General features: G+C 37.1%; 1 protein-coding gene across 1 annotated transcript in view; it reads right to left on the reverse strand.

The window, feature by feature from the left end:
- FREM2 (FRAS1 related extracellular matrix protein 2) overlaps nucleotides 1-18,041 on the reverse strand; it is a gene marked incomplete at its 5' end in the record, with an annotated part of 124,622 nt that overhangs the window by 52,074 nt on the left and 54,507 nt on the right. The window contains 4 exons of the mRNA XM_009076079.1: nucleotides 1,056-1,307; nucleotides 2,204-2,329; nucleotides 5,068-5,298; nucleotides 7,578-7,724. Coding sequence (XP_009074327.1) covers nucleotides 1,056-1,307; nucleotides 2,204-2,329; nucleotides 5,068-5,298; nucleotides 7,578-7,724 — 756 coding nt within the window. The remainder of the gene's footprint in view (nucleotides 1-1,055; nucleotides 1,308-2,203; nucleotides 2,330-5,067; nucleotides 5,299-7,577; nucleotides 7,725-18,041) is intronic.

Below are 18,041 nucleotides of genomic sequence, written 5' to 3' on the forward strand. Positions count from 1 at the left end.
TCCCTACAAGACAAGCTGAGAAAGTTGGGACTGTTCAGCCTGAAGAAGAGAAGGTTGTGTGGGGACCTCACCTCACAGCAGCAGTATCTGAAGGGGCCTATGGGAAAGTTGTTAAGAATTGTAGTGATAGGACAAGGAGTTCTGGGTATAAATTGGAAGAGGAGAAATTTAGATTAGCCATTAGGAAGAAGTTTGTTCCTGTGAGGGTGGTAAGGCACTGGCACAGGTTGCCCAGGGAGGCTATAGATGCCCCAACCCCTGGCAGTGTTCAAAGCCAGGCTGGATAAAGCCTTGAGCATCCTGGTCTAGTGGGAGATGTCCCTGCCCATGGAAGGGGGTTTGGGACGAGATGATCTCTAAGGTCCATTTGAACCCCTTAACATACTATGATAATATTTGCATGTATTTTTGAAAGCAGCTGGTGATATGGTGTGCTGATCCACTCTGCCTTAGTCGTGGACCTTTCTCTTTCAATGCAATATATTAAAACTATTAACGAGTTGAACAAAAGACAATTCTATCAGCAGTTCCTTACTGAGGTGGTGGTTTCTAAAGCTACATTACTGTCATTTGAGCTTTATAAAAAGATAAAGGAAACATACACGGATCCTTCTAGGCAGAAATTTAAATGCAGCATCAAATCAGAAGAAATATAGCTTGCCTTTTAGGAGCTGCTAGATGGCTTCTGCTCCATCAAGACCTCCAATATGGCCCTTTGCAGCATAATGCAATGGGCCTGAAGGCTTTGTAGATGCAGCCTCAGAATCACACAGGCAAGGGACTATATCTGTCAATGTGACAGAAATGGAATATTGCATCTCCTTGCTTTGAATCACCGCTCATGTGATTTTCTCAAACAATAAAATATCAATACTAATACTTTCAAAACCCCACACAGCTTTCTAACCGTATTTTCAAACTTCAATATGGAAGCAGCATGTGTTTCAACGAGCAGGAAGAAGTGCAAAAATCCATTTTCTACATGCTGCTTTGAGTGTGATGCTATTTGCAGTTTCTGACCTGAACTGGGAATATCACTTTATTACATATCTTACCATCATCCTTGTCAGGTACAATGGTAATTCGAGTGCTTGGGAATTCTGTACCAATTCTTCCACCCATGGGCATGCTCAGCAAAACATCAAAGGTCTCAGCCTCTTCATACAAGGAATCATCTATGATGACGATCCGACACATTTTTTCTCGTTCGTCTTTGTCAAAACGTAGAATACTGTTGTGATCCTCAGGCCTGGATATGTAGTCAGAGTAAGAAAGTACAGAGGTTGGGGCAGTGCCAGATGCTGTTCCTGTGGCATGAAAGGAAAACAGTCACTATACATACCATGGTTATAATGATCCCCTCCTGGAGGTGGAATTTTGTTTTCATTATCTTTTACTTTCTGTTTACTTTTTGATGATAAGATGGGCTGAAACCTCTGACCAGGCTGTATTTCTGAGGTCCATAGACAAACTACTTGTGTATATGGTACAATGCAAGCACGTGGCTCCTCAAATGCATTTCCAGTTTTTCAGACAGAAAAAGTATGGCAATCCACTGCAAGAGACACAGACTGACAAAGCAGCCCTTGTGAAGATAGCAGCTAACTCCCTTAGTATATTTTACCCATATTGAAGATATAGGTGGGCAAGAATAGACAGAATTTCATGAAAACAAATTATTTTGACTCCAGATCACTTCACACAAAATATTGCTTCAGCTCTCCAGATGAAAAATAGTAATAAAACAACAGGTGTAGAAACCCCATGCCCCGCATTCATATAATTAATAAGACACTGAAGGTCAGAGGAAGGAGAAGCATGGCAATTAAGCAATATTATTTGATGCATTTTTTTTCAAGATACAAACAGGTGCAGGATATGCAGTGCTTTCAGTTCTCATCACTGTCAGATATATGGGACTGCATATAAAACTATTGCAAAAATAAAAAGAACACAGATCCTCTTCATGTCATCATTGGCAGAAATTGGAATCATGAGGACTTTTAAGCTGTGTTCAATAATAATCTAAAACAGATTGCAAAGATTAATACATTTCCAGTTGAGACTGAAGATATTTAGATGAAAAAGTAATTAACAGAATTATAAGCAATTTGATTATAAAATAGATGGAACAATTATTTTTAAATTTCTGTCCTTTTTCTACTTTTACCTTTTTTTTTAGTGCTATACTAGATTCTATTACCTTGTTGTGTGTAACAGATAACCATCAGTTCCTGACTCACATCTCCACTTCTTCTTACTGGAATAAATAATTCACCAATATCTTCTTCAATAGTATAGGTAGACTGAGGAATAAAGACAGTTGATTCTGCAAAGAAAAGACACATTTGTTTATGTAGATTTATGACTTCATAAAGTTGCCTGTACAATAGCTAAGAGCATTTTTAAAATATTTTGAAGTGCAAAAGTAATTTGTATTTATCAGCAATGCCACTAAATTGTAAGGAAAACTTGGAGGGCAAGAAAAAATAGATTTTCTTTGGGTTTCAGAAATGGAAAAGAAAATCAGATCATTAGATCTTAATTCACAAGTCCTTATTAAGTAGTCTCTAATGTGACTAATTTATTTATCTAGGGTTAATGGTGCAAGACAGTGTTTGGAGAATTTGTCCACAAAGTCTATGTTTTTATTATTTCCATGATATTTCATCATAAACTGCTAACTACAGATGTATTGACAGCATAGCTCACACCCTGGCTGTGGTTCTCCAAGGCCATTCTCTAATTTACTGCATCAGGATAAGCATGAAAATCATTTGGCACTGAGGAGCAAGGCTGAGCTCCTGATACCTTACTCTGACTTGGACATCTGATTTGAGTTGGCTACATATCTACACTCCTATTTTACTCAAAGAAGATCTAGTCAATACAGTCAGTGAAGTCTGGAGAGCAATCTCACCCTAAAATGTATTATACCAAAGAATATCAGATATGTTTTTCAAGGGGAAAAACCCTACCAAAATGCATTTCAAACTCTTTCACTATTTTATACTCATACAAACAGATTGCTGTGTTTTATGCTGTTACTGGGATTCAGGATCAATTTTGTTCCTGTTCTCTAAAAAACTCAAGAACAAAAGGTGGTTATGCATATAATTATAAAGCACCTTCACAGTTTCATTAGTATGGCTGCAACCCAAACAGAACAGAACTCTGTAAATACCAAACCAAGTGGTATCAGCTGGCTGCACAAAGCAAATCTTTACATTATTTCAGAGTACTTCGGCAAACAGTGTTCTGAAAATTGTCAGGTGACTTCTTTGCAAACATGTACCAGGTTTTATTTCTCCAACTGGAAAATACTACTAGCATGACTTAAGGTCAAAAGCCTGCTTTAAAAATGCTGTAATTCAGGTTTGATAAGATCTAGACACATTCACTATTCCAGCAAGTAAAAAATTCAATGTGAAAAACACCAAATCCCTATGTTTTTGTTTCAAAGTAAAGCAAGAGGTAACACTAAAAAAATCCCAATTTGTTCCTTATATTTTTCCCTTTAGAATTTGGTTGACAAAATGAAAAACTCCGTCCTTCAAAAAATGCAGGAATCTGATTTGTTCAGTTTCCTCTCTCCCTCATACTTATTAAACTAGGAGTAAAATGGCACTATAAAAATGTAATAGACCTTATGAACAACATAAAAGCTCAAAGGAAAATGAGCTACACCATCTCAGCTAGTATAAGAAAACACATCCATATCCAATCTATACTTGGAATAAAACATTAATGTCCCATACACCAAGGGGCTGGTGCAGCTTTCCAAACAAGCTCACTATTTTGGTCATAAAACTACATCATTCAAATCAATGAATTTTAAAATGTCTTTCACTGGAAACAGAATAAAATTTTGATGTTTCCTCTTCAGCAAGCATCTGAACTTGAAATACCCCGTGCTTTAAAAGACTGTTAGGAAATGCAGATCTTCCCCACAAAGTTCTCTCTCTAGTTTTCCTATACATATTCCTTGATTTGCCACTACACATTTGATCTTCTATGCAACTTCACTTTCTGTATAATTACTACAAATTCTCTGGGACTGTAAAAAACTGTATCTTAATATAAGAAATAGAAAAAAATGTTGGCATTAAGATTCAGATGATTATCTTGAGCTGTGCTATCTCACTGATCATAGAAAAGATAAAGATATTTAGCATATTTTCAAGTTATGTCTGTGCCTTATGTGCTGCTTTGCAAGTAAAGCACTATTTCTCTCAGTGACTAAATATGGAAGTCAGATAAGCTCTAGTTGAACTTGCATTTGTACCCAGGACCTAAGAAACCTCTGGTAATTTCCATGCCCAGCAGTTTTCAAATGTGAATTAGGGAAGACTATATAAATCAAGCTGATACAGTTGTCCAGTACTTGAAAGATTCCTTAAGGACAGTTCTGTCTGACCAAAGCCCAGGGGTTAAAGTGTCTGGATGCGGCAGAAAAGCAAAGCAACCAGAGCATGCTCTACTTTTCCTTTTTTTCTTTAAATTTTTAAATTCAGCTTATCAATTTACATTTAACCATAATTTTACCTGTTCTTGGCACAACTTGTGCTGTACTTGGTCTAATGAACCTTACTGAGCTTCTCAGCTTAATATTAAGGTGTAACTGATGCAAATAGCCTGTTCCAAGACCCAGACTTGTTGGGACCAGCCAGCCTGGCCTTTCCTGTACTATCCTCTCTCACATGTATTATCATGGCAGAGTAAATCCAGTCAGCCACCAGCCACCTGTGCAGAAACATTCTGTTTGCAAACACATTTAATAGAAAACTTGTTACACTTAAAATTAAAACAACCCAAAAAAACCTAGAAATATTAGATCATAGAAAAAATGCATAGAAAAAATTTCATGAAAACCTGCTACTGAGTCAGCTATTCATGAAGTACTTGAAGTGACAGAGGACAAATGCCTACCCGATACCCAAGTCTGTCTTCAGAAATATTCTGAGGAAAGATGACCTTTACCATTCACAGTTACTCATAGTATTTGCCCTCCAGTTTGTCTTTTGATATATGGACATGTTGGCACTATAGTTCTGGAAAGGTTCTTACCATCTCCTGGGTCGATAATTTCCACTGTGGATGCAGCAGGAAACTCCAGAACTGCCATGACAGGCTCAGAAAGAACAATCTGAAAGGACTCAGACTGTTCATGTTCACCATCACTCAAAATCCGTACCCGCCATGTAGCTAAGGTTTGACCAGGATTAAACTGCACCTGCTTCTGGGCTTTTCCTCTGAAGTCTTTATCTCTCTTGGCAGTACCATCTTTGGTGCTAATACCTGTCAAAATTAGAAATTTAGGTTATTAAAACATCACTTGTAAATTTTCTCCCATTATGTCTTCTTTAAAAAAGTTTTAGAAAAATACACTTTAAACAACCTGAGAATGTCCAAGCCAAATTCATTACTCTTGATCAACTTTATATTGGGTGTCACACATAGAGGTGGAAGAACATCAACTAACATTATAAAATGCAGTTTGGACAAAATTAGCTAAAGTAAAACTAACTACTAGAAAAACTCTATATTCTCTGAGGTTACAGTCAAGTTTCTATTTCTCCCTAATTCAACTATGGATCCCTAAAAAGGACAACAGACTTACTCCCTCAGTTTTAACATTCTGAGTTCTCTTCTGTTCCAGAACATTTAAATAACATGGTGCCTGAAATTGTGAAAAATATTAATTTCTTTTAGAAAAACTAAAAACACCCCTGGAAATTTCAGCCTTTAAAGGAAAAGCTAAGGAAAACACAAAGACAGAAAGAGGTAAAACATACTGAATACAGATGAAAGATGTAAAATCTGAACTGTTGTTCTCATTGTCACTACAATAAGTGTTTTAAAAAATTATTATATGCTTATTTCAGTGTTGGCATAATGACAATCATTAAATTCAAGTGAAGTTGAAACCGCAAGGCCATGGGATAAAATCCAAATCAACTCAATCCACAGAGACAGCTCAGACCTTCCAGACTTGGACTCAGACTGCTCTAAAACAGGTTTTCATTGGCAATTCACTCCCAGTTTAAGGCTTTCTGACAGACCCTCATGGAAATTAGACAGTATTTCAGAACTATCTCCAACTTATGCATTTAGCCTTATTTGAATCCCAGAGTATCACTCAAATCTTAAAGGCCTTCCTCAGGTTTTCAGAAAAAGCACTTGAAAACTTTTCTGAATGTTTCTCCCAACTGTATGCTTTAATGTATTGAAACATATCACCTTTCACTACAAAACTTGTCTTTTTTGCTTCAGGCTTGTGCCTCCTCCTAGGTGTCAGCCAGTATTTTATATAATCTATAACCCTTCAGCCACTTTGGCACTGCACATGGTCCAGAAAGGCCAAGAAGCATCTTGACCATCTTTTATGCTCTTTCCAACTCTGTAATTCAATTTGAGGGATTAAGGTAGTCAAAGGCAAGTTATTCAAACTGGTTTTGCTGAATTTTCAGTCAGCTCAATTCAGAAACTGACCCTGAATCCATAGGTAGAAAATTTTGTAAACACTATATCTGAAGGATCAGAAGTCACATCAGTATCTGTTATTCAGTACCAGTAATTAGTTTAAACCACACATCCTTAACTATGTATTTCATTCATCTCTTCTTTGTCTTTCTTTACAAGAAATATATTATCCAAGTTTAAGTTCACTGTTCAAAATAGAGCCTTTTAAGTTAGATCCAGTTAGTTAAGACCTGTATCCCTTAAGTCTCATGCCAAAATAGGTGTCTCAACTGCATCTCACTATCTGAAACTCAGATACTTATTCATACAGAGACTTAAATAGAAACCTGATTTCTAAGCATGAGTTTGTGCGCCATGCCAGGTAAATGCTAACATATCTCTGCAAAACCAGCTTTAAACTGAATGCTTTTTCTAAGCAGTGTAAGCTCACCATAGGTTTTGATGTGAAATTGTACAAGGATAATGTTCCCTGGTGTAAGTGCATCACTGGGAAGAGGATGGGAACAGATCCAGAAGCTAGACACAGGTGTGAGGTTGCAGAATATGATAACACAATCTTTTTTTCACCTTTTCACTCCCCAGACACTGCAAACAGTTTTCAACACCTCCTGTATCAGCCTCAGCTGACTGCCAACATTGACTGAAGAAAATGAGCCTAATGCTCATAGCTGCTGATCAGACCAGCTCACAATAGCCTTCCTGGAAAATGATATATGTTTATTGTTGTATTTCCAATTGCTACAACTGAATTTTCTCATTGCAGGGAGAAGAAAATCTGGACAGGAACTGCATTCAGTGAAACAAATAAACAGTGGTATCAATCAAATCAAAGAAAGAAGGATGGTGTCTTGGATTGTTTGTTTAGTCAAAAATTAATTGCATAAGACCAAAAAAATCCCCCAAACCCCAAAGAACTAAACAAAACATGTACTTAGTATAAAAAAACAACTTGCTTTAATAAATAAATATATTCCATTGAATATAGTTTGCTTAGCTGAAACACCAGTAACAGGATACAGCTGTATTGATAAATTTAATCAACTAGCTGGGCAATCATTCATAGAAGCAATTGATAAGGTTAGAATTGAACTTACTTATAAAAGAGGTTTCTCCCAGGTAACCTCTCCGTTTCAGAACAACATCAAGATATTTGGAGTCTTCATTTACTAAGTAATACTCCTTTTCTAAGGAGATCCATGCCCAGTTGAGGCGAAAATGTTGATTCTTCAGCTTATTGCCTCCTGCAAAACAAAATGATAAAGATATAATTGTGACTTTTCTTTTTTGTTAAAGATTACTTTGTCTTTTGAGGTTAATGCAACCTTGTATTCTGGGTAAGATGTGTATCTTATCTGGCCATCAGAATCCAAAGGTTTTAAAGACAAACAAATAACAAGTAAAGAACTCAACCATGATACATTTGGTACATATAGGAATAATTTTTATCTTAGATGCATGCAAATACAATCAACCTAACTTTCTTATTTTTCAAGGGAAAAAAGATCAAGCATTAATCAAAATTTGGGATGCCTTTCTTAGAAATTACAACAATTGTGGATGATCCAAGTTTCTGCAGAACTGTACTTATATTACCAAATAACACACCATGTAGGACATCATGCAGAACCTCCTTGACATAATCAGACTGAGAGAAGCTCTGAAAGACCCTTAGCATCCTGAGAGATTGCAGATGATACCTACCACCTTTTAGACTGCATTTACCCATGCAGCCTAAAAACTCAGTATTTTATTCACTAAATCTAACAATTTCTGATCTTTTTGTCTTAGAATTTACGCATCAGCACTGCATATTTTTAGGAACAGCTTTCACATCTTCCTAGGAAATGGTTTCAACGAGAATAAGTATCCCTGACACATTGCAATTTACAGCTATGTTGATGCCCTCCTAAGCTTACATGCTTGTTGGGTTATGTATGATTTGCCTGTGTCACCTGAGAATATTTTAAGAGATACAAATGCTTACTGAAACTATTGAACTATTTTGCAATGACCTATCTTTACAATATGATGACTGCTCCCAAACAAGTAAGCTGCTGAGATGTGTTTTGAGAGTCAATTTTCAATACACCAAAAGATGCCCTCACATTTTTTCTACACACAGGTAACTGTAGGAACATGCTCCTGATGAAGAAATCAGACTCCAAGGGATCCTCTCCAAGATCTTTACTCTAGTAATAGCACAACAGCTTCCCTGCAGTTTCACTGAACATGGATGGTTTCTATGCACTCAAACACTGGGAATGCAAAGGGCAGGACATCATGCAGTACACTCAGCTAGGGAAACTGAACAGTTAACATGGACCTAGTCAGCATCTCCAGTCGGCAGCTGTTGATGGCATTGGCCTTATGTTGAAAACCATTTTCTCCTACAATAATTGAGAGAACTTTCACAGTCCTTCTCAAACAAAAATGCCCCTATATTTATTCACAGAAGTGGGCTCCCTTTTTGAAGCCAAAGCGATGCAGGAATACAGGAAGCACCCCTCAAAGTTTTGGAGGGGATGATACGGAAGTCATTTAACTCCAGCTGCAAAACACAAAGCATCAGCCTAATAGCTGAACATGACTCAGCCTAATCTCTCATTTGCAGCATAAATCAAGCTGTTGTATCCACATTTAATGGTATTTGTTTAACTGCAAATTAAGAGGAAATATCTGGAAATGGCAAGATTCATGGAGTTTTTCTTATTCTAAAAAAGCAATCCAGAAACAAAAAATGCAAACAGATGGCACTCTGAGGTCCTGTTAAAAATGCCACATTGTTTCTCAATTGGAAAGTTAATAGCCGAAAAGGGCTAGCATCCATTCCATGACTATTAAACAAGTATCTGTACAACAGACTGACTATCTCAGACTGACACATTTCTGATAGAATATAGCATAGCTTTACTTTCTCACGGACATTTTACCTCCATCTGTTCACTGATTTGCCACAGCAAAAAGGCATTTCCTGTCATTGTAGAGATCTGGATGCCACAGATAAAAGGGCATGACAAATAAGGTTTTGTATATCATCCTCTTGGATATGTCTCTTATTACTTAGGAGAATGCTGTAATTTCTACAGCAATAATAAAATAACCTGTTCAGCTCACTGATGGCAGATTGTCACTCAGCAACTGTCTTCTGGGTATGCTGGCTTGTGTAGGAGGTTGTAGTCTGATTTCCTTCCCACAAGGTGCTGCTACAGAACAAGGTTTGTTCAGGTAATGACTTTAAAATGTGCAAGAAATTCCCTTCAGAAATTAACACTTCTGTACACAAACCAATGAATAAAGCAATTCCTCTGAACAGAAGAGAAACATACCTAAGCATTTCAATTCATTTATGGCTTAACTACTGGAGAAAGTGACAAATGGAGGTTGGTTTACTCCTTTCAGTTTCTTGCATTCTATTCCTTGAAAAATTAAGCAGCCAGTCCATATGCTTTCACTCTGCTTCAAAGATAAGCCTCTATGTTTCTTTATTTACCTGTCTACTAGAAAAAAAAAAGAACTATACTTGTGTAATCTCACATAAAGACAATGGTACTGTGTAAATGAAATGAGGGAAATGGTTCCTGGAGAATCTCCCTGCACTCCTTATCCTGCTTCTTTCTGCTCTTTTGATCTCTATTGCTACTGTCAAAGGGGAAGGCTACAAACACACATATCAAAAACTACAATGAGTACCACAACAGAACCAGTAACTGAAGTGTTACAGCAGTAGCTACACCAGTACTTACATTAGGTTAGCCATATGTTATGTCTTCCCATCAGTTTCTGGGGACAAATGCAGCAGAATATACCTTGTTCTCTAAGCTAGTGAGAAAAGCCATTTCTGTGCCACTTTTGAACACACACAATATAACCATAACTTCACAGAATGATAAAAGTTTCTGAGCTATAAAAGGAATGAGAATTTACTGTCAATTAGAGGAGAGAGAACCTATTAGTACTGCCAGTGAGAAAAAATACTGCTGCATGAGCTTCCTAGAAATGAGAATGCCAAGTATCGGAAACCTCCCAGTTGAAGGAAAGCAGAGTTCGCATCCTTTCAGACAAAAGATGTTCCATCCAGGGGATAGAAAGCAATAGAAACTCTGGCATCATTTATACTCTTGTCCAAAGAAGTCAAGGTTTAAATGTGCTATGGACACAGGCACACAATCTACATCTTACTTATGTACGTCTCTCATACAAATGAAGTTGAGGAAGAAAAAAGCATGAGAAAAACAATATGAAAGATATAATATTGTCTTAATTCCACCTATTTATTGATTTTTGCAGTTTCTTTCTATGTTTTTCTTAGAGCAGAAAACACCCAAACAAAAAAGCGTCTTTCTAGGGGGCTTCCAGCAAGTCTCCATTTTCACAGTCCTACTTCTGCCTCTATTTCAATATATATTGTTCACCTGTTAGAATGTGCAGTACTAAACTCATCAGATTGAGAATTTAAAGAAAAGAATATAAATATTTTAAATCTTTCTGTCTTCACTTTGTGATTCTGTGTTCAGAGACATTTTCTAAATTATACAAGCCATTTCACAGTCCACTGTCCTCAAAGAATAAAATTGTTGTTGTTGTTGTCATCATTAACTATTACTAGTATCATCACACACCTCTGACATAACAGAGCAGGAAACATGATACACCTTACCCAATGACAGGTATTTATTTTTGGGTTAGAAATTCTAAACTGTCTTTATAGCCAAAACCAGGGAAGAAGCATTTTGTAAGGCTGTGACTTAATTTGGGCATCTCTTGAATGAAACTAGCTGTGCCTCAAAATATACAGAAATACTTGCATTTTTCCTCAACAGCTTTTAAAATGCCTGTTGTGACCATTTACATTGTAAATGCTTCTATTATAGCAATCTAATGCTGGGTAACATGAATTCTACTGTGCCTGATCTAGATGAAACTGGGTTTTTCTACAAAATAGTACAGCCAAACACCACACAAACATAACATCTGTAAAGAATATTAAGAGTACAGCTTTTAGAAATTATAAAACATCAGAAATAAAACTGCAAGTGTCATTTTAATTTGGTTCACTATTAAATTAATTATCTGCCCTACAATAATATTTCTATAGGCAGATGAATTGTACATTGCTCACTAGTACTTCCCTCGGGCATAGTCAAACATTTAGCTGCTGGGCAAATAATTAAGCTGCTGCACCCCAGGGACAGTTTTGCTTTTGTTCGTCTCCCAGACAAGTCCTTGTAATACAAATACATCAGAAGTCCAGAGAGCAAAGCCATTACTAGAGTGCATTTAAAACTAAACAAAAGGAATAAGGGCCATACTACAATAAGGCAAAACCAAAGTAACTTTGCTTATATATCAATGAGATGTGGTTGGCAAGATGTTGCTATAGTGAGGCAAGAAACCTTGTTTCTTGAATTTTGCCAGAGATCAGTGTGCAGAGATGTTAAATCAGAAGATGCTAGACAAGACGTGGTGCAGTGAGACATTCACAAGCAATGAGATGGCAGGAGTTGTGAGACACATTTAAAAATCTAATAAGAAGCTAAAGGTAAGGATCTAGAGTGAGGTGAGTCACAGAGTGACTTCATCACTGTGACTTCATGGCTGACTGAAGCTTTTGAGGACAAAACCCTCTGAAAAGGTTTGCCTGAATATGACAAGTCAAAGATAGATGTAACCTGGAATTGGTCTTCATAGGAGTCCTGTCAGCAAATTGTTCACCTGTCAGAAAACAGTGGTATATTATTTTTGCATAGGTCATTAAACAAGAAATTCCTAGAAAGATCAAGTCATCTGGAAAAAACAGTTTCAGTTACACAACATGAATAAAAGAGGAGGGGGAAGAGGAACTGGTCAGTAAACTGCTTGAAGGGAAGAATATTAATATTCCCATTTAAGAATTTATCTTTCCAACCATGCTGCTCTGTAAAAAGTTATAAAACCTCCATGAAAAAATACAGATTAGATTGTCAGAACTTTCTATCATGATGCAAGGAACTCAGAGAAGAAAAGAATCAGTTCCAGTTTTCTCCACAGATCATGGAGCTATGTGAAGACAGTGCAAAAGGTAATTCTATCATTGTGTCTCTTTACAGCAAGAGCTGCAGTCTTCTTTGGTTCAAAATATTTGACCCTACCAGGAGCCTCACTCAGACAGGGTTACTGAAGGGTATCTTTCTCTTTGCTATGAATCTCCTCATTGCAGTAGGTACATGAAGCATCTGAAAAACGAAACCCACTCCTGAACATGAATTCAACTCCCTATAAACCTCGGCACTTCCCACTTCCCCACACTCTTTGTTAGTCATTCATGGTAAAAGTGTAAGCCTGTTTTTACCAGACTAGAGGAGAAACCTATAATCTTATGTGACTCTGCTAGTCAGAATAAATACATAGATATTATATGTTAAGTTCAAGACATATAGTTTCAACAACTCTGATTTTCCATACTGTGTCATGGTCCCAGTACACTCTAGCTCCAGGTTAAAAAGGCAAGAGTCATCTGCCAAACTATTAAAACATCCTCAGCAATAAACCAGACAATAAATGTTCCATATTCAATGCATTGGAGCAGCACATCACTGGACTAGACCTTTAAAGGACCCTTTCAATCCAAACTAATCCCTGATTCTATGCTCATATGCTATTCCCTCTGCTAGGAATATCAGAGAAAGCATATCTTGTAAAACCACCTTAATTTCATATGGTAATTGCAGAAGTGAAATGCATAAGTAAACACAGCACATAAAATATGCCTCTAGAATGTTTTGCATTGACTTCAACAAGGCACAAGGTAACTCAATGATCTTATCCAGTTAGAAAACCATTAAAATGCTTCACCTTTAGAAGTGTTTTTCAAAGGTACTATGATGGACTCCAATCATTAAAATAACTTGCTGAACTCTGCACCCTTCTGCACTCTATCTGCCTCTGTAACTCAATATCTTTGCAGAACAACCAAATCCAACCTCCTAAACTAGCCCCTAGTAATTAGGGACTAAAACAATGCTTTCTCTGACTTCTCATGAGAAAACACACACTTCCCAGCATTATGGACTTTGCTTGCCTGGAGTGTAATTGCTGCTATCCAATGAAGTGCAGACAGTTTCCATCTTTCAGTAGTTTCTGTAACTCTTTTTTTGCTTCTGTTTTATGTCTACCCCAAGAAGCAAGTTGGAATGACCACATTTGCCAGAGCTGAGACTAAGCAAATGCTCAAAGTCACGTAGCAGAAAAAATATCTGAAGAATACTGTGTAGCTGCTTTGTTAGAAAAAGAGAAGGGGAAGTGAGGGCTGAGACATGAACACAAAGGCAAGCTAGTGCATATTAAATTTAGATCCTAGTAAAATTCAACTAAGCGTAACTAAGGATGTCTTCAAGCACAGTCTGGAGATTCTCGCTGGATTAATTTAAGGAATTCTCAATTCAAGTCTATGCCTAGTTCTTCTGCAGGAGATTAACCAGATTATGAATAAGAGATTACCCAGATTTTCATTAACAAGAACTGTGGAAGCAAACATTCACTGTCTCTTCACCCACTGCATTACATAGCTTTAAATCAATTTCAGTTTAAATCAGTTCAGCACAAATTAGTTCACCAAGAGCCAGGACACCTTCAAGCTATTGGCTGCACAAAGAAGCTATAAACTTCCAAAGGATAAAGCAAACTGGATAAAGAGGAATCCAATTTGATTCATCAAAAAAAGATGCTGGAGTGCTGTGTGTGTTTGAAAGCCTTTACAGATATTAAGTGGTTAGCTTTGTAACTGATTTCGAGGGTATCCAAAACAACCACTTGCTGGGTTTGGATTCTGTGCTGTAAGCAGGGCACTGGCTCTGCAGGATGATCACTGCTTCTGAGCGGAAAAACATTCAGAGCAGACAAATTCAATAGTTCCAGTGGATAACCACTACTGGCAAAACACAGTATGTTTTGGCTCAGGTCCCAGTGCACAGGAATATAATCAACTGGCTCCTGTTCCACAAAAGGTGAGGACAAGAGATCTGCCCTAGAGATCCTACAAGAGATCCTACTTAAAGGTAGGATTCATATAATTTAATTTTATCATGTAAAAGACATGGTTAATTTAAGCTAGCCATCTAGGCACAACAAATGGAAAGAACTACATCTTTAAAAACTTCAGGTACATCTGATATGAACAGTTGGATCACCATCTGAAAAGATTTGACCCACACCATCGAACGCAACAGGAGAGTGTCCAACCCACCAGTCTAGATGGATAACTAATCCATCTAGACTGTAATTTTCCTGTTGTCCACAAACAAGAGTCCTGAAAACTCAAAAGACACAACTGGTCCTGAACTGTAATAGAGAAAACTTGTCTATTTAAACACTTTAAAAGTAATCTTTGGAATATTTAAAAATAGCAACAAATAGCAACAAAAACCCCATTTGGTTTAGAAGAAGTATTCTGTTACTTCTGTTATTTCTGTGTTGTCATTAAACTAATTAGCACATTGGGTAATCACAAACTAACTTTGCATCAGAAAATTAATTTAAATTGCCTTATGAGTAGTAGTAGAGAAAACCCAAACATACCACTCAAGCTGTCATGTCTATCGTTAAACAATGCCCATATTACCTAGAGCAGAATACCTTTTTCCTAAAGATCCACACCCTGCACCTCCCTCTGAAGGAAAAAACCACCACCTGGATTAGTAAGGCTTCACGCATGCATGGCCTGCAGCAACAAGTAAATTTATTAGATCTCTGGCAACACATTCTTAAAATAAACTTAATAGTCTTCAGTTCTCTGCTTACTAATTTGTTTTGTGGCGCCAGAAAACTTCTCCCAACAGGCTCCAGCTGAAGTAAGGTTCATTTCCTTGTCTCGCAGAATAACGGGTTTAGCTCCACTAGCTTAGTTACTGTCACATGTGGGCCTATTTTTTTCTGGTTTATACCTTTATAGTAGTGGTACACAGGCATTAGCTCATAGGAAAACTACTGTCATTTAAAGCCTAATCAGACAAAGTGTTAAAAACTTGAGGGTCATGGGGTATACTAAGCCCAGGTCTTGAAACTTATGAACTGTTATTACAGTACTGAGACCTCAAAAATGAAAGATATTGCAACAGAACATGATCCAGGTGAAAAATACTTACAATCAAAATATTATCTTAATACTGTACTATTATAAGAAATTCTTTTATTCTGGGAAAAGAATACACTATTTTCCATTTCTTTTTCACTCAAAATCTGCTACTGCAAACTCCTACATATGGCCCTCATATCTCAATGCTTGTAAAATCATTCTCATTCTTAAAACCAGGGTGCATGAGTAGGTACCATCTGAAACTGAGACCTCTAATCTTTCGTAATGAATTTCAAATTAGGGGTGGTTTGTGTCAAATTGGCAAATTTCCCTTGAAGAAGTAATTGAACTTTTAAACTCTATCTGTTGAACACTGTCTTTGCAGAAAATCCCCCTCCATTTCAGATCACAGTCCAGGCTCATAAATCTTAAATTTTACAGCCTTAAGAGGAAAATGTATGCAACAGGGATTAAAGAGGTCGTTGTTATTTGCAAAGCCTATGCTAAATAAGTCAGAAGAGTGTTTCCATTTTATCAACTGCACTTGCTGTAATTCATTGAGCACCAATACAAAAGCTATTCTTTTAACTCCATGTCGAAGTGATTGAACTGTTTTTCTTTATTAAGAATTCACTTCCACAGACCTGCATTTTGGTTCCTTTTCTGTTCTGGCAATACAACAAATAAAATGCTCGACTGGAGGAGAACAAATGTCAGGCAGGTTCATTTAACATTTACTTTTAATTCATTTCAGAGTAATTGTACCAGGTAATCTCAATACTTAACTTTTAATATTACTTGACCAGAGAAACTCCTCTGTGGTGCCTTTCATCCTTTTTAAACTATGCCAAACCTACAACCTTTTGTAAGTGATTTAGTCCTGCTCAGCAAGGGCAGATTAAAAAACTGAAAATATACAAAATTGTTGATAAAAACAAGGACAAAAAGTTGCTCCTATTTAAGTCATTAACTTTGACTTAAGACAATCCTTGCAAAGAGGTACTCAAAGATATCTGTTCTGATGAGCAAAGAAATATTGTTGCATTAATGCATTGTGTTTTTATATCATCACAAATTTTTTAGTGCTACTTGAGGTCTGCCCTATGGGGCAGAACTGTATATTCCTAAAGCAGCAATTATAATATATTCCTGTTTTCTTATTTTATCTCAGATTCCTATGTTGCAATCACAATGTATATTTCAAGATGGAAAAAAATAATTGTGAGAAGCCAAAAACTCCTTAAAAGATTCAATCCAAAATGTGAGAAATCTGTTTAAATATTAAGTATGTGAAAGTACTTCAGAAATGAAGAATAGAATTGAGACTCCAGAATATTATGACCGCTGTGAGTTTTTGAAGAAAGAAGATCAACAGACATAAAGCAGAAGGACAGGGGACAGAAGTGACCGTGAAATTATCACAACTCAATCTTGATAGCATGTTGCTTCCAACATGTTATTTCTCTTTTCCTCTTTCTGCATATATATGAAATCTTCACTTATAATCTTACAATATAATCTTATCATCTTTGCTTATACTTTGAGATAAGTAGCTAAATTAAACGAAACTCATCAGTAGAAAAGTTGCACCTTTAAATTTATGTGTTTAGCACACAATAGATTTAAACAACTTATTTATGTACAGTTCACATTTTACTCAGCTTGAAAAGCCATTACTGGTTTAGATATTATTCTGTCTTAATGTACTAGCAGAACACTGCACTGTCTTGATAAGAAGCATATTTACATAAAAATCCCTTTATTATAGGCTTGGCAAGATTCTATTCAAAAAATACTTATTGACCTTCAAATACCAAGGTGCGTTTTTTGACATGCCAAGTTGAAGCCAGTTTGGCATCACTCAGGCTTCTGAAAAATCCTTGATCAAGATTTCCACGCTCATTCTCCCACATGTATTGAGAAATGAAAGTCCTTCATCTTTTTCCCAAGGGCCAGGGAGGCAATGTTTTTCTCAAATCAAGTCCACCTCCCACTGAATCTGCTGGCTATCACACACAGGCAGGTGAAGGCCTGGCTATGTCTGGCGTCAGGCTTACATTTTTTTGCCTTAGCATTTGTACAGAAATGTGTGGAGGTGCGACCACAGCAGTTTTAACATGCCAGCTAGCACAAATGTTTATCAGCTTTACAGAAGGGTGCTTCCCACCCTTTCTTGAAAGAGAGCTGCATAGCGCTCACCTGTTGGGACATGACCTCAGCCTCCCACATGTCGCCTGCTGTAGCTGATAACATTGCTGACACACAAACCAGAGAGGCTCCCGGGGCTGCAGCACAATGAGGGGTGCTTGGGAAGTCGCTGGGAAAACTCCTTTCGCCTCACCTTGCAGGAATCCGTTAGTTTGAACTGATTTTGTGGCTGTTCAAAACATTTATTCTGTTTCCCCCACTAAATCTGAGAGTGCCCTTGCTACCTGTTAGGATTCCTGCTCCTTGCAGGATGCAGCAGCATGCTGGAGACTGAAGCCCACAGGTTCAGATAGACCATTCC

The sequence above is a fragment of the Acanthisitta chloris genome, unplaced genomic scaffold (assembly GCF_000695815.1).
Source record: "Acanthisitta chloris isolate BGI_N310 unplaced genomic scaffold, ASM69581v1 scaffold3816, whole genome shotgun sequence".
Classification (NCBI taxonomy): Eukaryota; Metazoa; Chordata; class Aves; order Passeriformes; family Acanthisittidae; genus Acanthisitta; species Acanthisitta chloris.